This window comes from Leptodactylus fuscus, chromosome 6, assembly GCF_031893055.1.
Source record: "Leptodactylus fuscus isolate aLepFus1 chromosome 6, aLepFus1.hap2, whole genome shotgun sequence".
In the NCBI taxonomy this organism is placed as follows: Eukaryota; Metazoa; Chordata; class Amphibia; order Anura; family Leptodactylidae; genus Leptodactylus; species Leptodactylus fuscus.
The window spans coordinates 58,628,654-58,650,441 of record NC_134270.1 but is presented as its reverse complement, the minus strand read 5'-3'; the positions used below and the strand labels follow the sequence as shown (position 1 = coordinate 58,650,441).

Below are 21,788 nucleotides of genomic sequence, written 5' to 3'. Positions count from 1 at the left end.
AGTATTATTATTATTATTATACAGTATTCCATATGTGGTCTGACAAGTGATTTGTAATGAGCATCTATTGCTCTCTTGATGCTTCCCATGATTTTATTTACCTTGGCAGCAGCTGCCTGGCATCGATTGCTAAAATTAAGTTTAGTGTCCACCAATATCCTTAAGTGGTTTTTTTTTTTTTTTTCCCAGTGGTAGTAATAGGACGCAGTCACATGACCAAGTTTAATCTGAAGGTTACTCATGCTTGTATCTTCTTTTATGGTGACCTCATGCTTGTCCTCTTTTATTCCATAGAGCTGTACTATGATCGGGGAAACCATCATGAGTTTGTCTCGTTGGTGAAGGATTTGGCACGTCCTGGAGAAATCTCCCAGTCCCAGAGTTTTGACTTTGAATTCACTCATGTGGAGAAGCCGTATGAATCATATACAGGACAGAACGTGAAGTTACGGTAAGGATCCTATAATGACTTATAACTGCAAAATTCACCTTAAATTGTCAAGTTTGACATAGAACCCTTTAAACCCTTTCCATCAATGATTCTGACACAGGCGGATTTTTCTATGTAGCCCTTACTGATCCCAAGCAGTCTTGTCTTCATTTTCAGCACCCATTATGGTAATTATTCTCTCCACTATCAGATGGGTGGTCCTGTACTGGAGCAGGCAGACGGAGACCACCCACCTGACAGTAAAGAGTCTAATTAGCATATTGTGTGCTGAAGCTAACAAACTATTGCTCTGGAATGGTGGGGGCTAGAGAAGAATATTCAAACAGCTCCAGAATTGATGAAGTGACTCCTATTGAAGGTGCAATGAGTTGGAGTTGGTGGAGCTTAATTCTACAGGATACAAAACTGTATAACCCTAATTCTTCTCGCTGCTGAGAGTTTGTTACAGTGAGAAAACAAAAGACTGTTTAGACTCTAACTATACCAATATAAATCGCTCTTTTCCTAATGTGTTGGTGTAGGATTGATTATGCAGGTACTCAGAAACCCCCATAAGGAGGCAAATAATATGTGGAGCTGGTTTTTACATGTTCTATTGGTTGTCATTGCCTAGGTACTTCCTGCGTGCCACCCTCAGCCGCCGACTAAATGACGTTGGTAAAGAGATGGACATTGTAGTTCATACGTTGAGCACCTACCCTGAACTGAATTCTTCCATTAAGATGGAGGTGGGAATTGAAGATTGTCTACACATCGAGTTTGAATACAACAAGTCCAAGTAAGTTTATATCCAGCATTCCCACCAAATAGAATAAAACGCCAATCATCCAGCATTCAGTAACTGTATACTAGTTTGTGAGACTGGATTGTAAGGTTCTTTAAAATGTAAAATATACATGCAAGTTCTCACATAGAGGATTTCTTCTGCTCATGGCTGTGTGTGAATGTGGATTTAACAATCTGCTGAGATCATATAATGTTTGGTACATTGTTGTGGGTTTTCAGTATGGAATCTGCACTGAAAATCTGTAGCAAATATGTTTGGTCACTTACACAAAGTGAGGACATATCTATTCGGATCTATAAAAAAGGGCTGAGGCAGGAGACACCTTGTGCCTCACTAATGCTATTAGTGCAATAACCTAGATATATACCAACATATGTGGTAACCTAGTTATGTACCCACCAAAGATGCCAGCGGTTCAATGTCCACATGTCATGATATTGCTTCATTGAGTAACCACATAATATATTGTTTCTTCTTTAATTAGATATCACCTTAAAGATGTCATCGTAGGGAAAATCTATTTCCTTCTTGTGCGGATCAAGATCAAACACATGGAGATCGATATAATCAAGCGGGAAACCACAGGGACAGGACCAAATGTTTACCATGAAAACGACACCATTGCCAAGTATGAAATCATGGACGGAGCCCCAGTACGAGGTATGATCCATGCTGTCTGTTGTTGTTTGGTAGAATCTTGTTTGTTTGTTCCAAGTTAAACCTTCTTGGGTCTGTTTCATCAGATGCTTTTTTAGATACAACAGGGGATGTAGGGCTCAGGAGAATGCTTAGTTGGCAACTAGTGTAACTGCAAGTCTGACCTGCATAAAGTGTCACCCACCTTTTCCAGATTCCTGAATGGCATTGCTGCTGTCCTACTACCATATAATGTATTGCTGCACTCCAGATTATTTTGCCACTCCGATGTGTAGAAAAGTATTTACCGTCAATCAAGTTTCTAACTAATAGTATTTGCTCATCTCTAGATACTAATAAACTGCGGAAATGTTTTTCCCTTGGTTTAGGTGAATCCATACCAATACGGCTGTTCCTGGCTGGATATGAGCTGACCCCAACGATGAGGGACATCAACAAAAAATTCAGCGTGCGTTATTACCTCAACTTAGTGTTGATCGACGAGGAAGAAAGACGCTACTTCAAACAGCAAGTAAGCCGCCCTGTATTACTGTACATGATAGGAGATCTTGCATATCAGCGGCCACTAACATCATGTTGTGGTCATTGGCTTAACTAATTCGCTTTATGGATACAAACATCTGATGCTAAAAAAAAGTGAAAACTGATCTATTTACGTAGACCACGTGAAATAAAAATGGATCAGTTTCTGTAGGATAGAAAAGTAGGACATGCCACATTTGTGTCCCACAAAAAAGTGGACAGAAACTGATCTATTTTTATTTAACCTTGACTTTATGAAAACAGATTTAGGGCCCATTCACACTACGGATATGCTAACTGATTCTGAACGTAAAAACACGTTCAGAATCAGTGCGTATAAAGCAGATCCCATTCATTTCTATGGGAGCCGGCATACGAGCGCTCCCCATTGAAATGAATGGGCTGCTTTTTTCTCTACGAGCGCTCCCATTGAAGTGAATGGGATGTGCTCGCGTGTACGGCTCACTCTGCTCATTCCAAGCCGTACACGCGAGCACTTCCCATTCACTTCAATGGGAGCGCTCGTAGAGAAAAAAGCAGCCCATTCATTTCAATGGGGAGCGCTTGTATGCCGGCTCCCATTGAAATGAATGGGAACTGCTTTATACGCCGCTTATTCTGAACGTGTTTTTACGTTCAGAATCAGTCAGCGTATCCGTAGTGTGAATGGGCCCTTAGTGTCCATCCATTTTAAGCATCAGGTTTTTTTGTATGTGTAAAAATATCAGTTATGCTAGGTTCACACTAGCATTTGATTCCCAGTATGAGACCCCGTCCACCATTCTGCTTAAAATCATCGGAGAAAGCAGTCCTTCAAGGAGGAAACCCGTTGGACCCCATTATAGTCTATGGAGGCCATGGGTTTTTAAGTGGATAGGGTTTCCATTTTTCGGGTCCCCAAGTGACCCCAAAGGATGGATACTCAAAGGCTAGTGTGAACCTAACGTTAAACTGATGATGAAAATGTGATGTGATTGACCCCTTAGTGTATTAGACATGATGGTAGGGCATAAAGTGGTTGTCACTTTAGATGTCATATTTTTTTTTTATACTTCATTAAAAAATTCACAATTATTGCCATCTACGTGCTGTTTAAAAAATAAAGTGTGAAAGGAATGAGAGCAGCGTATTAAAAGGAGTTTAAGAACACGAAATGATAGACTTTGTCCCCTCGTGCTGCAGATTTTCAGCTAAGGGCTCGTTCACATCTGCGCCTGGTCTCCGTTCATGCAGGTTTCTGTTTCCTGCACAAAACTGAGCAGGAGACGGAAACCTGCAGGACTCTTTCAAACCCATTCATGTCCGGCCGTGAGCGGCGGTGAGCGTTTTATGCTCTCCGCCGCGAAACCGGTTTGTTTTTTTAAATCGGACACAGAGTCGGACATGCAGTACTCTGTGTCTGATTTTAAAAAAAACGGTTTTGCTGCGGTGAGCATAAAACGCTCACTTGCGCTCACGGCCGGATCCGGTCTGACAGCTTTCCGTCTTCTGCATGCAGAAAACGGAAAGCTCAGAACAGACTCCAGGCGCTAGTGTGAACCTAGCGTTATTCATATGTGATCCGGCTTCTTACTGTATCCTCTGCCTTCTGCTTCTGATTGTTTCTTCTTGTCAGCTCATACAAGCAGAAGGAGAAGTGTATCGTAGCAGAATATTGTATATAGAGACTGCAGCACTGACGAGACATAAAAAGTAACTGGGTGGGTGTAGGTGGGAGTAGTCTGAGAAATGCTACGGGTGATGGAAGCCAGTAGTACCACCTGTTTGGTGATCACATGACCCATCTTCCCATAATGAAAGGTTTCAGAAGTTATGGATATAATTAATCGGACATTATACAGATCATATAGTTAGAATACTGCTGGAGAGTTGGTGTTAGATGTTCAAAAGTAAAACATTCCCTGGAGTGCTTCTTTAAGAATAACCTCCCTCCCACAGAAGGAGAAACGTACCTTTGTGGCCACAAACCAGTGAAGTGATATTATGTAAATCGGCCTACAAGGTTCTCTGGGACAGGCCCGATTTGCTTACAGACAGCCACAAGTGCTCCTTTAGCTGTGTGTGACATTCAGCCGCCCTTCTCTTATGCACTTCAGTCTGACTTGTATATCCATGAAAATATTACCTCCATGTATTTGTGGCCATGTTTCTGCTCCTATTAAAGGCCTCTATACAGCACGGTTATTGGTTTGGGAGCATTTTAAACATGACAGACTCCCTTTAATAAAGGGGGATATAGCCTAAGCCTTGGGAAAGGGGCACCTGACACTTTGTTTTAATTCTTATCCGTGAAAATCTTCTCTCCTGTCATCCTCCAGGAGGTGGTGTTATGGCGTAAAGGAGACATTGTGAGGAAGAGCATGTCTCACCAGGCTGCCATTGCCTCTCAGAGATTCGAGGGAACTCACCCTGACAACCGGCCCCAGCACAGCGGGGCAGCTGCAGGAGACCAGGAGGACGAGTGACTGCTTGTTCAGTAGGAGAACAGGTTCGACAATGACTAAAGAGACTGGACCTCTCCAAGCCCACCTGTGATAACACGGACACTCGGTGGGGTCAAGCTTGCAGAGGGATGAGACCAGCTTCACTTACTGGGCCGGCTATCCGTTCCTCTTGCTGCTACTTGACATTCAGTAACATGGGGGTGGGGGGAGGGGAGCGAGCAGGGCCTGGCCCCTTTAATCCTTTGTGTTTATACTTTTTATGATCTTATTGACTTGTCATTCTCACAGACAGCCCAGTACTTCTGGATGGAGAACCAAAGGGGCAGCCTTTACACAGGGGAGGTTCTTATATAAATATATGACAAGTGCCCTCTTCACCTTGTGGTTGTAGAGTTAGTGCTGACCTCTGCTTATTGGTGTTTCGGTGCCAGTAAAGGACCTGTCTGTGTATTCCAAGCACCTCTCATGTGTGATGCTACTCTAAACACTAGAGGCAGCATTGCTCTGCATGACTCCATTCATTGTCAGACATGAGTTATGGATCATGTACATTATGTAGACAGTATATACATATAAAGTTTTTATTTAAAGGGAGATACTACAAGCTGCCCCACTGACCCTCATCCAAACAGATCCATGATGAGTATGAATCCGTCAGGACCACATGTCTGCCTCAAGCCTCACTGATAGATGTAACATTGTATTAAAGGGAGAGATATGAGGGACTATGAATATCCCTACCGTGAAGCTGCATTTCCCATATAAGACAAGGGGACAGAAATGCTATAATATGGATCTGGTTTTCTGCCTCCATTGTCTTGTCTCAGTAATGGTAAATCCTAAGCAAAATTGGTATGTGATGGATGCAAATAGTGCTGTGGATTAACTGCAGCGCCGAAAACTGCAAAAATCATAAAGAATTGATGTGCTGGTGAAATTCTGCACTGAAAATATCTACTGCCTGTGGATATGTTGCAAAATGTCTGCATCTGTTCCAAGCAGCGGAAGATAGTTTGCAGAATTCGCTGTGTTTGCCTCCAACACAACCCCATAGACAGTTGCCAAAATTTCTTCCACTTGTAAAAATTCCCAAGTAGGAAATTTGAATCCTCGGCTTAATAAAATTCAGGTTTGCTCATCTCTAGCAGCAGTAAACTGGCGTTTGCCTATTGAAAGGGGCATCCCTGACTGAAATAACAATGGATTACCATTAGTGAATGTAAGGTAGAACTAACACACAGCATGTACAGAGGGCAAAAGTAACCCTTTATTGTAGTGCAGCGGTGTTACCCGGGCAGAAGCGGATATCAGTCACACTTAGGGGGCGTTCACACTTATGCCCGATGTGTGCATTCTGCCTGGTTTCTGTTTTCAGCTCCGCCGAAATTGTGCAGGGGACGGAAACCCAGCGGTCAGCTTTAAAACCCATTCACTTGAATGGATTTGTAAAGGCCTGTCTGCGGGGAAACTAGGGTTTTTTCGCCGGACACAAAGTCCTGCCTGTCCGAATTCGTGTCTGACAAAAAAAAAAAAAACAACTTTCCCCATGGACAAGGCCACCGGTGGATACGGGCGGTCACCTTTACAAATTCATTCAAGTGAATGGGTTTTAAAGCTGACTGCTGGGTTTCCGTCCCCTGTCCAGTTTTGCTGGGGCTGAAGACGGAAACCCGGCGGAATGCACAAACCGGACATGGGGCGCAAATGTGAACGAAGCATTAGGGATATAGATGTCAGCTATGTGACCCAAAATAGTAGTCCTAAAGGGGGGGTAGGGAGGTTTCTGAACTTCCTGTCAGCCATCAATTTGATAATATTCACTTACCCTACATTTTGGGACACTTACTCAGACTCTATGGCAGTGACCACCATCTTATGTTACCATGTTTGCACTTTTTTTCTTCAGCAGATTGAGGTGTTTTCTCCCTCAAATTATGGCAGGTAGATTTCAGTGAGAGGCAGGCAGAAATAAAGGTGCGTCCTACCTCCATTTTCAGGCAAATTCTACCTGAAACTCCCGTTGAAATGAATGGAAGGTAGGGGAAAAAAAATACAGAACACTAGGCATAAAACACTTCAAAAACCTGAACCAGATTTTTTCAGCTTCACAAAAAAAAAAAAAAAAAAAAAAAGCGGCATGACCTTCCCTTAGTCTTGCATAAGGCCAAGGGCCAGAGATTCTGCCAGGTCCGTTATGTGCTGAGGCTGATCCTGCAAATTTAACCCATTCCATATAAGCTTTTTATACAACTGGAAGGATTAGAAAGGGATTTTTCTCCTTTTGGAATTTCCGTTAGAACAGGACCAACTCTACAATCCTCGTCCAGCAGAGTCCTGATCCTTGTTCATGTCTCGTCGTACAGCATTGAAATATAGCTCTGATAGACAGCTTTTTCAATATGTGCATTGACTGTAAATTACAGCTTAGCTTATACCTATGAAATGACTGACCGCCCTATACATGTGAGGCTATTTAAAGGGGTACAGTGGGTCTACATTGTCAGGTTTCCATTGGATGCTTCCTAAAGAGTAGGCATAGTCGTACATGGAAAAGGAAGTGAAGCATCTATATCTCTGCTTTAAAGGTAGTCTGCCAGGTTTAATATGCCACCCACACTAATGGTACATATAAGGGTCCTGAATAGGAGTAGAAACATACCCTTATGGCCACAAGCAAAACAATGGATAGTCCTCTTTTTAGAGATATGCACATAAACCTATAAGGCTGAATTCACACTGAGTTTTTTGGATTGGAGGCAGAGGCCGGTTCCGATCCAAAAAAACGGGTCACCGCGACTGAAAGTCGGTGCACTGCATCGGGATCCAGCCGCGCACTCCGCTCCGGATTAGGCCCAATGAATGGCTCTAGTCCGGAGGGTGGAGTTTCTTCAGGCCAAATCGTGAGGCAACTCTGCCCAAAGAATGAGCATGTTGCTTCTTTTTTCTGGGAGCCGGAAGAAACGGCTCCCGGAAAAAGCTCCTGAGCGTCTCCCATTGATTTCAATGAGAGCCGTCTTTTTGGTCAGGGTTTTGAGGCGATTACGGCCTGAAAACCCTGACCAAAAACTCTGTGTGAACTTACCCTAAGTGTATATGCATGGGGAGGTGGGGGATGCCTGATCTCCTAGATTTAGCCTACACTGATGCTGACAGAGGCAGAAAATGTCAATCACAGCTTAAAGGGATGACTGATGAAAGGTATGTTTCTGCTCCTATTAAAGGTCCTATATGGCACATTATTGGTTTAGTAGGCCTTTTGGACCTAACAGACTCAATTTAATCCTTATAGAACAAACCTATTGAAAAATCGCATCAGAAAAATTCCTGACGTCATTGTTTGCTTTGTTCAGTCGCCAAAATTTGTACCCTTAGTCTTGCATTATTGGGCAATAAACTGCATTTCTGAAGAGGTTCTGTGAGCTTTTTTTTTATCACATTTTAGTAAATACTTGTATTCCCTCTCAACTAACAATCCTGAATAGAGATGACCAAACGGCGTTCGATCATATTGATATTCGATCGAATATCAGGCTGCTCGAGATATTCGATTCCAATCAAATACCACGCGGCAAACGCACAAAAAATTCGTATCCCCTCCCACCTTCCCTGGCACTTTTTTTGCACCAATAACTGTGCAGGGGAGGTGGGACAGGAACTACGACAACGTAGGCATCGAAAAAAAATCGGAAAAAGTAATTGGCTGGCTAAATCAGGTGACCTCCAATTTATACGAATGGTGGATTTCAGATTCGGGTCATATGAGATTGAACTATGTGACTGTGAGACAGGGATAGATGTACAGGCAGGTTTAGCTAGGATTTAGCTTTATTTAGGTGGGAATGTTACTCAAACAGCTCTTTGGGGCTCTATCTCGTCAGGATCACTGTCTTTTTCTCATAGGAATGCATTGATCAGCTTTGATTGGCTGAATGCCATACAATGTACAGCATTCGGCCAATCAACTCTGGTTCTGCTGGAGGAGGCGGAGTCTAAGATCGGTCCACAGCAGTCTCCATTGTGGTCTGATCTCAGATGTAGCAGAGCTGGCCGGGCGCTGAACCCGGCTCCATCTGAGATGCAGCAGAGCTGACTGTGCGCTGAACCCTGCTCCATCTGAGATGCAGCAGAGCTGACTGTGTGCTGAACCTTGCTGCATCTCAGATGTATCAGGGTTCAGCACACAGTCAGCAATACAGGGACTTGGGCATGTTAGATGCCCCCAAACATGCTTCCCCTGCTGTCTCAGTTGCATTCCAGGGTGTTGGCATCATTTCCTGGGGTGTCATAGTGGACTTGGTGACTCTCCTGAGTCGAAGAGTGGCTTTCCCTGAAACAAAGCATTTTTCCCCATAGACTATAATGGGGTTCGATATTCGTTTGAATAGTCAAATATTGAGGGGCTATTCCAAATGAATATCGAATATTTCACTGTTCGCTCATCTCTAATCCTGTACCATTTTTTTTTTTAGAACTCTGTATTGTGCTGTTCCTGGAAACGTTAAAGAAAAACACTGCTAGGTGTTACTACTATATATTCTCCAGAATATTATTTATGAAGGATTTTTTCCAGATGTATGTTGCCCTCGACACTTTTTTTAAATGTAGATTGTGATCCCTATATGGAGCACACAATTTACTTTTTTTTTTTTCTTCCTATCAGTATGTCTTTTGTAGAATGGGAGGAAATCCACGCAAATATGGGGAGAACATACAAACTCCTGGCGGGATTCAAACCTAGGACTCTAGTGCTTCAAGGCTGCAGTGTTAACCACTGAGCCACTGTGTTGACCCCGCCACTTTTACTTTTTGTGCAGAATAGAGGATGTGGCCTAAATCAAGATTCTTTTCACATTTTATTTATGACTTGTGCCTTTTTAAAAAGGGGCAGAAAAAGGGCAGAAATACACTCCAGGGTATGGTTAGTGTAATAAAGAATCCGTCAGGTTAGACTACATTAAAAAGGGATAATTTTATTTATTTATTTTTTAAAACAAAAAGGGGCAAAGTGTACATAGCATGAAGGCACATCTAAACTAAGGCTGGAGTCATACAAGGACTGGACTTCTCTCTCCACATTTTTCAGGAGGAAACCCGACAAACCCCATTATAGTCTATGGCAGGGGTAGGAAACGTACGGCTCTCCAGCTGTTACAACTCCCAGCATGCATACCTGCTCTGCTGTTCTTGGAACTCCCCTGGAAGTGAATGGAGCATGTTGGGAGTTGTAGTTTCACAGCAGCTGGAGAGCCAAAGGTTCCCTACCCCTGGTCTAGGTGGTCCGCAGGTAACTGCTTTTTAAGTGGATTGGGATTCAGTTTTAAGTTTAAGACCTTTTAAAGAGGTTGTCCAGGTGAAAATAGACAACTCTTTTAAAGTGTAATTAAGCTGGGGGCAGTAAAAAAAAATAAAAAAAATTACACACTCTTGTCCCCGTTGCTCCAGTGTCCTCCCGGGTCATCTACTCCCACGGCGTCTCCCGGCGGAGGCCAATCAGCGAAGGGCCTGAATGTCACTACCTGTGATATCACGGGTCCTCTTTCTGAGGCCTGCTGATGCTAGCACAATGCCGACTCATTGTGAGACTCAGGAGAGCAAACAAACCGGGACGCAGGGATGACAACGGAGCAACTGGGAAAGGAGTGTGTGAATTTTTATTTATTTTTTTGCCACTGTCCCCAATGTATTTAAAAAATTTAACCTGAACAACCCCTTTAAGAACAGAAAGCAGAGTGCTCATGTGACTCTAGAGTAACACATGCACAACATAACAAGGAGGTGCGGCTACATCATAAATAGACACAGTAAAACTAGCCTTAAAAAAAAAAAAAAAAAAAAAAAAAATGCACCTATTAAAAATCTAGACAAAGGGGAAGACTATAACCCCCCTCCCCATTGTGAGGGAAAACACCCCATTAACAAGGGTAATACTAACGCCCAATTTCCATTTTCAAGAAGAGTAACCGTGCAAAAGAGAATAAAATATTTTTCAGGATTGTTTATGGGGAATGTAAGCACTTAATAAAGCAGAGATGGCTATAAAGCGTTTATAGGAGTATTCGTCCAAGCTCTAAAATGGGTGAACTTGCCCAGCCTTTGGTGAGGTCACCATCCTATGTTCAGTCAAATCTGCATTATGGGTCAGGCTCGGTTTACATGTCACCATGCCGTATTAATATATGACAACTGATGCTACAAGTTAAATTAGTTGTCATGCATTTTTTTTTTTTTATTACCTTAGCTGCTATCCAATTGATATCAATGTTAAACAAAAAAAAAATCCCTTTGACACATAAGATCCATTGCAAGAAAGGCAATGGCCCAAGATGTGGATAGGTTTGGGGCCGACAAGATGCCCCTCCCTCACTAAATGTAGGTAAGGCTAAACAAAGATTGCAGTATCAGTATTTTAAATAGTTATTTTTTATTATTATTTTGACTCAATATACAGAAGAAACATCCAAAGTATTTCAAGTCTATACCAAGTATAGCCAATTGCGTCTGGTTAATGATATCTAGCAATGTATTTATTAGGTGATAGTGATGTATTCATATGTCAGAGTTTGCACTTTGAACCCATGGCCGTGCCTCAGAAACCACAATTAGATTGTAAGCTCTTTGGAGCTAGGCGGTGGTGGTGCCACCACAAAATAGAAACTCAAAAAAAAAAAAAAAAAGGTAAAAATTCACCCTCGATCCAGAGATCAACATGGCAAATTACATTCCAATTGCAGTGTTTTTTTTCCCCATGTCTATAATTTCAATGTTTTAAATGTCTATTTTACATTGTTTTTATTAGTCTCAGATTAAAAAAAAAATGTCTCAAATGAGCAAAGTGTGGTCCCTTTTTTGTGGGAAGGGGTAGGAATTGTCTAATAAACTGTATTGTGCTTCCAAGAAGAACCAGTAGAATTGTGTACATTGCTAGTAACTTTGCAGACTTAGACTATGCTGCATGAACCCAGAACCTCTGTACAGACCTGTCCCAGGGATCTCCACCCATCCATGGGCTGCATTCATAATTTAAAGCAAAAATCTCAAGTTATTTCTGCTGTCTTATGAGAACTGCATACGACCAAGGCTGAGCTTTGTGAAGGGACTTATGAGACCATAAGAGTCCTGCTTACTCTTCCCACACACTATGATTGATAGCTTTGCAGCAAGGTAAACATCAATCTGTCTCTCCTAGGAGCCTTATCAGGATTTACACTGATTTATAGGCCCGGTTCACATTTGTGTTCAGTATTCCTTCAGTGAGCCCGCTTGGGGACCCCTCCGATCAGAATACGAAACGCATTGACAAGTGGTGAGCGCTGAAAGCACACAGACTCCATAGACTATAATGAGTGCCGTGTGTTTTCTGTGCGCATGGAACATGCAGAGAGAAAAGTACTTCTTAAACTACTTTCCTCCGCATGAGTTGTACTGACACCGCACAGAATACACATGGACCCCATTATAGTCTATGGGGGTCCATGTGCTTACAGTGTTCACCGCTTGTTCATGCGTCCGGATGCTACAAATCGTGTCCTGGGTTGAATGATCCAAACGTAGAGTATCAAAGATCCCTATGATGTAAGGACAGGACAGGATTTTTAGCTGAAATATGTTACTGCACAATACAGACTTACTACAGCCATGTGAGTCCAGCTCATCAACTCTCTCTGTCTTATCTTGCGATCAGATACAGAAGTAGGGGGAGGGGGGGGGTCGCCTCACAGGTTAGATTTCAAGTGTTTGAAAAATTCCAGTAACAAACACAGAAACATAAAAGCAACTAACAAGAAAGTAAAAAAAAACGTGTAGGGAATGCAATTCAGTCTTCTCCCTCACTTTCTTGTTCTGTGTTCTTCTCCTCCAGACTTAATATATAGCCAAATTCCTCTGCATAAAGAGAAAACATTGTTAACTGGTAGCTACAAGGCTTAGTCAAGCTGCAGTGTATCCATAGGTGTATCCATAGTGCCCTCTAGTGCCAAGGAAATGAAGTATAAGTGCCTCTACTGCCCATTCACTAACCTTGTGTGAGTGGCTGCACAGACAACCTTGCTCGAGTGAAGAGCGCCATATTTCGGAGGGGTCCATCTGTGGTCTTGTGCTTTTGGTGCAGTCTTTTTAGTTCTGCCAGAGATATGTAACGTTTTAGCATCCGAACAAACTGCACATCCACCTATAAGGGAGCAAATACATAAACATTATTCCCATCTCAGTATTTATAACTGTATTCACCTGTCACCGAGGTCTCAAACAATCTTATCTGTTCCTGAAAGTGAGTAGGAGGCTACTATTACTTCTGTAACTCCAATACAAGTTAATAGAGTGCATGAGTAAACCAAATCCATTCAATTTTTTAGAACAGATAGGACTTGGTTCAGCAGATAGATGTGGGACCTGCCTCTGCTGTGAATTTGGCATATCCTATGGAGGGAGAGGGAACTCCCCCTTTAACTTGTGCCATAAAGACATTGATTAAATGATCCTTATTTTCTGATCTTCAAAACACAGCAACACATCTGTCTACAGGTTGTGGAATGGAGCTGAGGTGCAATATCGCATACAACCTGAGGATAGGTGTGGCACAGTTTTTGGAAAAATGCAGCATGTTCTCTAATGATAATCTATATAAACCTTTTAATAGAGACACACAACTCTGATAGAGCGCATGGACTCCACATACACTCACCATAGACCATTTAGGGTTGTCCTCTTTACTGGAGGAATCATAATGCGGATTCTTCGGGTCAAATTGCGTGTGGTCTGGGTAGCCTTCCTTCACAATCTAGGACAAAACAAAAGATGTCAGTCATTGCCAGGATGGTCAGATTTTCTTACTAGCAGCACCTTAAATGGGTTGGCCCACTACTGACACTTATTCCCCTGTCCATTGGAGAGAGGACTTTGGTTCATAGTGCCACCTTTAGGAAGGTAGCTCCCTATAGATTAATACCTGTTTTTTGTTTGTTTTTTTGTTTTGTTTTTTTTAAAAAAAACCCTAAATAGCCAAGCCAATATAACTTGTACAAAAGGAGAAAGTTCCCATCCGCAAAGGAAGGAGGGGGTAGGAAGAGTAAGCTACTGAAGAGAGACACGTAAGGCTGGATTCACACCTGCGCTTGGATTCCATTTGGGAATTCCATCCCTGAATCAGCCTGAAAAACATGGAAAGAAAAGTCCTGCACTCAAGACTTTTCTCTCTGCATTTTTCAGACGGAAACCCTGCAGACCCTTTTTAAGCAGATTGTATTTCTGTTTTTCAGGTCCCCAAGCAGATGCAAAGAACGGAAACTCAAGAGCAGGTGTGAACGTAGAGTAAGTATTTATTACACCCCACTTACAGCTACTTTGTTCGTTACTGCTCTATAATGTCATGCACACACTGGGTTGGTAGTACCAAACTAATTAACTAGTGACACAAGAGGAGGTACCCCTATGAAAATTGCTAAAACATAGCTTTTAATAGTCCAATTAAAATCTACAAAAGTCGTTCCCCCCACAAATAAAGTAAAAGAAAAGACAATATAGAGGGTGGGGGTCGTGTAGACACACAACCTCCCCACCCTATGTTAAAGACAGGATAACAACTGAGGGGAGGGTGGGAGTATCTCTAGTTCTTTCTGTGTTATTTGCCTGTAAATTCACACTGGCGATGTCCTAACATCAGAACTCATATGAGACCCCCACTCCGTTTCCCCTCTGACACTCAATGCAGAAACTATGCAGTCTTAGCCTATATGGCAATGGTCGGTCAAGTGGGTCAGATATTTAATAGAGATGGCAGGGATACATTACAATCCCAATCGTAGTTAATGGGTAGTATCCAACAAGATAATGTGCCCCCTCTGATCTTTTAAACCCCCACTGCGAGCTTCTATTGTAAGCCTTACAAACAATTTAAGGAAGTTCGCTATTGCTGGGATGGTTATAATCAGGCTGCATAGATTCAGTAAAGCAAGCCCCGGCACTGGTCACAGCCAGGGCTTAACATTAGATTTTAGATATAGCAATCTATCCCTCTACGCGTTTCATCTATGATTCCTCAGGAGAGTGATATTTATATTTCAATAGAGCGTCAAAAATAATAAATTGCGGTTAAAACCGCAAAAACTGCAGCCCTGATGGTGGGCTGCAGCATGCAAGCGAGTCCGACGCTGACTGCTATTTTAGCTGTGTTTATAAAGCCCGCGATCCGGTCGTGGCTCCTCCCCCTCGAGACCCGCCCACCATAAGCCGACCATCAGGATTCATGCTGGTCGGGCAGCGTCATAGTGGGCGTGGTTTGGGCGGAGTCTCGTCATTCGCACAATCGCCGTACCAGTCTATGAAGAAAACCAGCATAGTAGATTGCTGAACAAGTCGGTGTAACAAAAGGTAAGTGTCTCCTCCATAAAACATTCCGGATATGTAAGATTCAGCACTCAAGGGGACTTATATTTACAATTACAATGTATCCACATACACCTGGATGGTCAATAAAGAGTACATAGTTGGATGATCGTCCCGGACATGTGAGACAATATTGAGGGGGGCTTTCATATACAATGTATTCTCCTGCATCTAGATGGTCAAGAAAGAATAGATAATTGGATACATACACAAAGTCGTGTCCGTTTGTATTGTATGAATCTAGACCCAATCACATTCCATATCTCTTCATGATACAGAGGTCATGGACATAACAGACCTGCCATATCACAGAATGAGCGTGTTGTACAGCATCATTGCTACTACACTCATGACCATGCTCTATAATGTCCTCCATGCTGCGACTGCTTCTTCCTATAGTGATCTACATAGAAATAGAACAGGATCTCCTCTCTTCTTTGTCTACACCCACTAGTACAAGGGGAACTATAAATTACAGAGGAGGTGAAATATTAATAGAAAATGGCATGTGCAAGTCATATAATGGCCAGTACATGCCGGTATTAATTACATCATGATATATAAAATTATATTTAAAGAAGAATTAAAATTTGCTTTGGTGGACAGTGTAGAGTACCTGCCCTCCCACCACCAGTCAGTTTCCTCCCTTTTCTCTTATTTCCCATGCTGACCATAGCTCATCTCTGTAGCGGCCAGTGCTTGCTGCCACAGTCTGTCCTCCTAAACTTTCTCTTCCATTTCTAAAACAACTAGAGGACAACAGACCGTGGAGCACGGCATCATTCTGGTTCTCACTGTGGTGGTGGTTGTATGGGCAGACTGATGTACTGCTTGCACAGAAGTAAAGAGGGGTAGGTGGAGGCACAATGCATGGCATATTAGTATTTTACTTAATCATTGTGCGGTTCTGTGCCACTACAGAGATCATTCTTAAAAAACAAAGCAAAAAAAAAAAAAAACCAGAAAGGGGACCCATACCTAATGTAGTGTATGAGGGGTCCCAAAGATGATGCCTGCAACATTAAAAAAATCCCCAAAAACCCCAAAACAATAAATATTAGTTACAAACAGGGCTCCAGTTTGCAATAGGGCCCAGTAGCTGTAAATGAGATTACATTCCAAGTAAATTATTTCAATCTTGACATTATTAACTCTGTATTCGAAGAGATGGTTTCATTAAGTGACAAGTCTCCATCCATCAAACTTGCCTTGACAATACCAATGATGCCAGGCTCCTTACAGTTGCTGTGATAGAAGAAAGCCTCCTGCCCATTTTTCATTGCTCTCAAGAAGTTCCTTGCCTGGGGAAACAAAAGTATGAAAATCAGAAACCATTCACTACATTCATTCTGTCATAAATCTGTCTAAGGGTGCATGCACACTGAGTAACGCCGGGCGTGTATGAGAGCCGTACACGCCGGCGTTACAGCAGACTGCCGAACACTTCCCATTCACTTCAATGGGAGCGCTCGTAACAGCGGCGTTTACGAGCGCTCCCATTGAAGTGAATGGGAAGTGTTCAGCAGCCCTGCTGTAACGCCGGCGTGTACGGCTCTCATACACGCCCAGCGTTACTCAGTGTGCATGCACCCTAACACGTCTTCCTGACCTGGTAATTCCTGACTCCATCCCAGCATGCCGTTTGGTTAGGTTGTGCTTTCAGATCTTCTATTCCGAACTGACAGAAAAAAAAAAATTATATATGTTTATTTATTTAAGTACCGTATATACTCGAGTATAAGCCGACCCGAATATAAGCCGACCCCCCTAATTTTACCACAAAAAACTGGGAAAACTTATTGACTCAAGTATAAGCCTACGGGGGGGAATGCAGCAGCTACTGGAAAATTTCAAAAATTAAAATGGCCGAGTTCTTGGGTGCAGTAAGTGCTGGGAAAGGGGAGGGGGTGTTTTGGTTGTCTGTCTGCCCCTTCCCTGAGCTTGAGGACTGGGTTTTTTACCCCCACTTGGAATTCAGCCTGGCTGAATATAGGGGATCTGCAGTGCTCCTATTAACCCCTTCCCGACGGAATAGAAGCACTGCAGATCCCCTATATTCAGTAGAAAGGGCACTGTCAGACACAGGGATACCTAATGTGTATGTGTTTCACAGTCATTTTCTACTTTGAGGGCAGGTTCACACCAGCGCCCAATCTCAGTTATGCAGGTTTCCGTTTCCTGCCCGAGAAACATTCATGGGTTTGAAAAGTGTCCGCCGGTGAGCGTCTTCTGCTCTCCGCATTGAAACCGTTTTTTTTTTTTTTGTTTTTTTTTTGTTTTTTTAGTGGGACATGCAGGACTTTGTGTCCAGTAAAAAACAAAACGGTTTCGCCCCGGGCAGCAGAAGACGGCTCACCCACAGACACTGAATGTCGGTTTCTGTCTTTTGCTGACAGAAAACGGAAATCTGCATAACTGAGATCAGGTGCTGGTGTGAACCCGCTGTGAACTTTTATTTTATTTTTTATTATATTTTTTTTAAACTTTTTTTTAGCCCCCCCTGGGGGACTTGAACCTGCAGTCATTTGATTGCAAGTTCCATAGACGGCAAGACAAGTGTATTGCCGTCTATGGGAGATTCTCTACATTACTATTACGGCTGGTCATAGACCAGCCGTAATAATAATATAGCGATGACAGGCTGGGAGCCTTCATTAGGCTCCCGGCTGTCATCGGAACAGGTCGGCTACTGCGAGCTCGCTGCGCAGGAGCCGGCCTGCAACTTTAAAGGTATGGGGCCGGTGGGGACCAGCCCCGAGGGCTAATTTTGAACTAGGAGGGGGGGGGGGGGAGGACATCTCCGGAGGGCATCTCCACTGTAACACTTACAGCGGAGATGCCAAAGCTTATGCCTACAATCAGAGATCGCAGGCATAAGCTTCAGCATCTCTGTTGTAAGCGTTACAGCGGAGGTGCTGGTTTCTATGGTGACCGCTCTGCAGAGCGGTGCCATTACATTTACAGCCCGGCATCCCGACACCGCGGCGGGTGCCGGGGCCCACAGCATCGCCATGCTCCTGCCAGGAGCGCGGCGATGCTGTACATTAAAATCTGCAGAAGTACTTACGGTACTTCTGCTAGCAGGGCAGGAAGCAGACATGCCGGGTGCGTGCCTGAGTTTACGTGGCTACGTCACCCGGCGTGTGATGGAGCGGTGGGGGGGCGGAGTCTGCTATCCTGGCCTGCTAGCAGAAAATTACCGTAATGACCCGAATATAAGCCGAGGAGCACTTTTTCAGCACAAAAACTGTGCTGAAAAACTCGGCTTATACTCGAGTATATACGGTAATATATATATTTCTTGATACAAATAATCTGGGTATAAATCTCTGCCTGCTGTCAATACTCAATTTAAAGGATATGTCCATCTTTACATCCAATAAAGCAATTGATCAAAACTGATCAAAATCTTCTAGATGTATACAGATTTGTTTAAAGGGATACAAATTCTTCTCGGGAGCCATACCTAAACCCTTGAACTGTCACTGAGAATCTTATTATCCAAGCTAAGAGGCTCAATAGCTAAATCAAAGAGGAGACACAACAGGTGGCAGCCAACAGATGACCATTCAGCCATATCCTGGTGGTCGGTGACAAATGTAGGCCATGAACCCAAATCCCACTGCCTGCAGGACAGTCCATAGACCAGACCACTCAATGCTGTCAAAAGCTTTTGCAGCATGGGGGTAGGGGGGGGGATAAAGATCTCCCTGGAATCCCCAGATCCACACTGTAGGTTCAGGAAGAGACGCTGAAAATTGACAGCTATTGGGTAATTTCTAATGTATTACTTTTCAAATCATTCCCTTTACCCATTAGCCAGGATCTTCACAATAAATCTGATATCCATTGTAAGCAATTAAATTGGTCTGTATGAATTAGGTTTGACCGGATCCTTCTCTGGTTTTAACAATACTACCACAATAGCCTCTTGTATAGAGGTTCCTTGCCAGATATTCTACAGTTTTGACACAGGGGAGCAGAGGGCCATTCCCTACAGCTAGGTCTATTCTGGTGGAGAATAGTGAGAGGAAGAATAAAAAGAAAACTGCTTTGTGCTAGCAAATCTAGCACGCCATAAATCTACCAAGCCCAGTTTAGATAGTATTTGAGATAGGAGTTGCTATTTTAGAGATGGTACCTGAATTGTACTTGTCCCAATATAGTTGCAGACAATTAATAAAACCTCTTGTTATAAATACCAGAGCACTGGAAGATGCCACCACAGGAATATGCCGGGGGGTATATATAAAGCAACTAGTATTAACATCACATTCCCCACTAGATTTAACGCTAGAAAGGGGAATGGAGTGGTGAACAAGAACGCTCCCACCCCTTGAGTGCACAGAACATAGTGAGTGACAGCGGTGACACCCGTCTTCTACTTCTAGGTAAACTGCTGAAAGAACATTCACAATAAGTATAAGGAAGGTACTGTATAAATGCAGAATCAGTAGGGGCCACACAGTGGCTCAGTGGTTAGCACTGCAGCCTTGCAGCGCTGGAGTCCTGGTGTTCAAATCCCACCAAGGGCAAAAAAACATCTGCAAGGAGTTTGTATGTTCTCCCCGTGTTTGCGTGGATTTCCATCCCATATTCCAAAGACATACTGATAGGGAAAAATGTACATTGTGAGCTCTATGTGGGGCTCACAATCTACAGTAAAATAAATAAATAAATGTAGAATCAGTCTACACAAGGTTTGTCTGAAGTCTATAACCATGAAGAAATACATATGGCACATGAGCTGCAGCCAGAAGATTTTACAACATTTTCAATCAAAAGTTTGCATGGCTGCCCAGAGAATGGGCAGTCAGTTTCTTTCAAGGCCAAGTATATTTAAAAGCCTTTATTGTCCCTTCTAATCCCTTCTTCCAGGCCATACCTTCATGTCCATGCCCTTCTCCATCCTGCTCTCAGGTTCTGACTTCATTAACCAGCAGTGATATTCTTCCTTCTGACTCTCAGTAGAGCTGGTTGGAACAGTCACTTTTTTCCGAGTCTTTGCCTCTTTCTTTGCCCTTTGTCCTGCCCCTGGATCGCCCCTTTGGTCATTTCCATCTGCACCATAAGGGAGATTTATCACAAATATTCTGTATCTTCTTTACTTCAATTACTTGTCAGTTTTTGTGCAATATTTAAGTTCACCTCTGCAGGTTGGAGAATCCGCTTTCCCTCTAATAGTTTCAGTATAAAAATGGCAGTCCCCATGATAGTTAATGGGGGCCCCCAGTGGACCCGAACAATAGAGAGCCCAGCGCAAATGTGAACCAAAAAAAGTGATCAGCCACAAACAGAACATGTTCATGAAATCAATATACTGTCCATGGAAAATGCAGACATCACACGGCTGTGAATAACCGATGTCTGAATCAGCCCTAACGCTAATATTGCAGGACTAGACATTGTAATACACACACTGCTCAAACCCACAGAACGGCTCTCCATTTGTACTCATAGAGGAGCGGTCCCAAGTGGAGAATTTCCCCACTATGACATCCGTATGCCTTACTAGGAAATATGGACAAGGGATGTCTTCATGGGAGAATAAACGATCAGCACAGCATGACATAGCAGTACTCTCTACTAAACAGAATTAGTATATTAGATCTGTCAACAGCAGCTTGTTGATGACTTCCAAGCTGCAAAGCATATTTTTTAGCCATTTTTAACATTTTTGCAATGGATCCGTGAAACCATAGACTTCAATGCGCAAAACATCCCAAAATAGTGCAGCTCTCCATAACCATCTGTATACACAAATTACAATCAATGGGACTGTGAGCTGTAGGTGGGGAACATGAGCAGCACATGGTCACAAAAACAAACATTAGACATCTGAATGTGCCCTTATGTGTCCATAACCATGTGAATCTAAAAGTATCATGAACCATCATTTTATAAACCATAAACCCACTATAAGATCCATCACCAGCAGTTTGATGATGTTTTCCATGTCTTCCTGTCAGACTAGGTCCATAAGCAGTTCTTTCAGACTTACCGGACACTGGCGATGTCGCCCGCTTCCTCTTATTTTGACGCATAATTCGCTTCAAAGCCTAAATCACAAAAAGGTAGAAAAATAAAGGTTTTGTTTCTATAAACTTGAAAACTCTAGAACATGACGGAGCAGGGTGCAGCTAGACAATAGAGATCGTGGGTGCAGTATTTATATTTGATAGACGGGGAACTGAGGACCCAAAGGACCACTACCCAATCCCATAGGCCTGATATACTTGGCCATGAACCTATGTGAAGCTTCTCTCTGCAGGCTGTCCTGTATGTTGGGAGTTGTAGGTTCACACAGCAGCCATGTCACATATTACAGGCAGCCAATACAACAAATGTAAAATACTACAACTCCCAGCATGTTCCTGCATTCACCTGTGTCCCCTCACCACTAGCAGGGAAGTGCAGTATAACAAGACTACAGACTCACATGTGTAGACTAGAGAACATCCCCATACAGTTACCTAATAGCTGCTGCCCCTTTAAGACGCGCCTCTCACGCTGGCCAATCAGCACATTATACGGCACAGACCCCGCC

The 21,788-nt window shown here is 43.0% G+C and overlaps 2 protein-coding genes across 3 annotated transcripts in view; one reads left to right on the top strand and one right to left on the bottom strand.

The window, feature by feature from the left end:
* The window catches only part of VPS26B (VPS26 retromer complex component B), a 188,144-nt gene that overhangs the window by 12,596 nt on the left and 153,760 nt on the right, over window positions 1-21,788 (top strand). The window contains exons 2-6 of one of the 2 annotated variants that reach the window (XR_012716994.1): window positions 295-451; window positions 1,065-1,229; window positions 1,723-1,898; window positions 2,264-2,406; window positions 4,736-7,446. Coding sequence is in view for 1 of the 2 variants with exons in the window: in XM_075280049.1 (XP_075136150.1) it covers window positions 295-451; window positions 1,065-1,229; window positions 1,723-1,898; window positions 2,264-2,406; window positions 4,736-4,882 (788 nt within the window). In the remaining variant the exon portion in view is untranslated. Of the gene's footprint in view, window positions 1-294; window positions 452-1,064; window positions 1,230-1,722; window positions 1,899-2,263; window positions 2,407-4,735; window positions 8,843-21,788 lie in introns of those variants that run through there. The other variant, XM_075280049.1, reaches the window with a different exon arrangement.
* THYN1 (thymocyte nuclear protein 1) lies at window positions 12,215-21,651 on the bottom strand. Its single transcript, XM_075278546.1, has 8 exons — window positions 21,640-21,651; window positions 21,243-21,300; window positions 20,127-20,302; window positions 16,851-16,919; window positions 16,450-16,542; window positions 13,542-13,637; window positions 12,878-13,028; window positions 12,215-12,742 (listed from the first exon to the last, which is right to left on the bottom strand). Exons 2-8 carry the CDS (start codon window positions 21,283-21,285, stop codon window positions 12,675-12,677), a joined length of 696 nt encoding a protein of 231 aa, XP_075134647.1. The 5' UTR covers window positions 21,286-21,300; window positions 21,640-21,651; the 3' UTR covers window positions 12,215-12,674.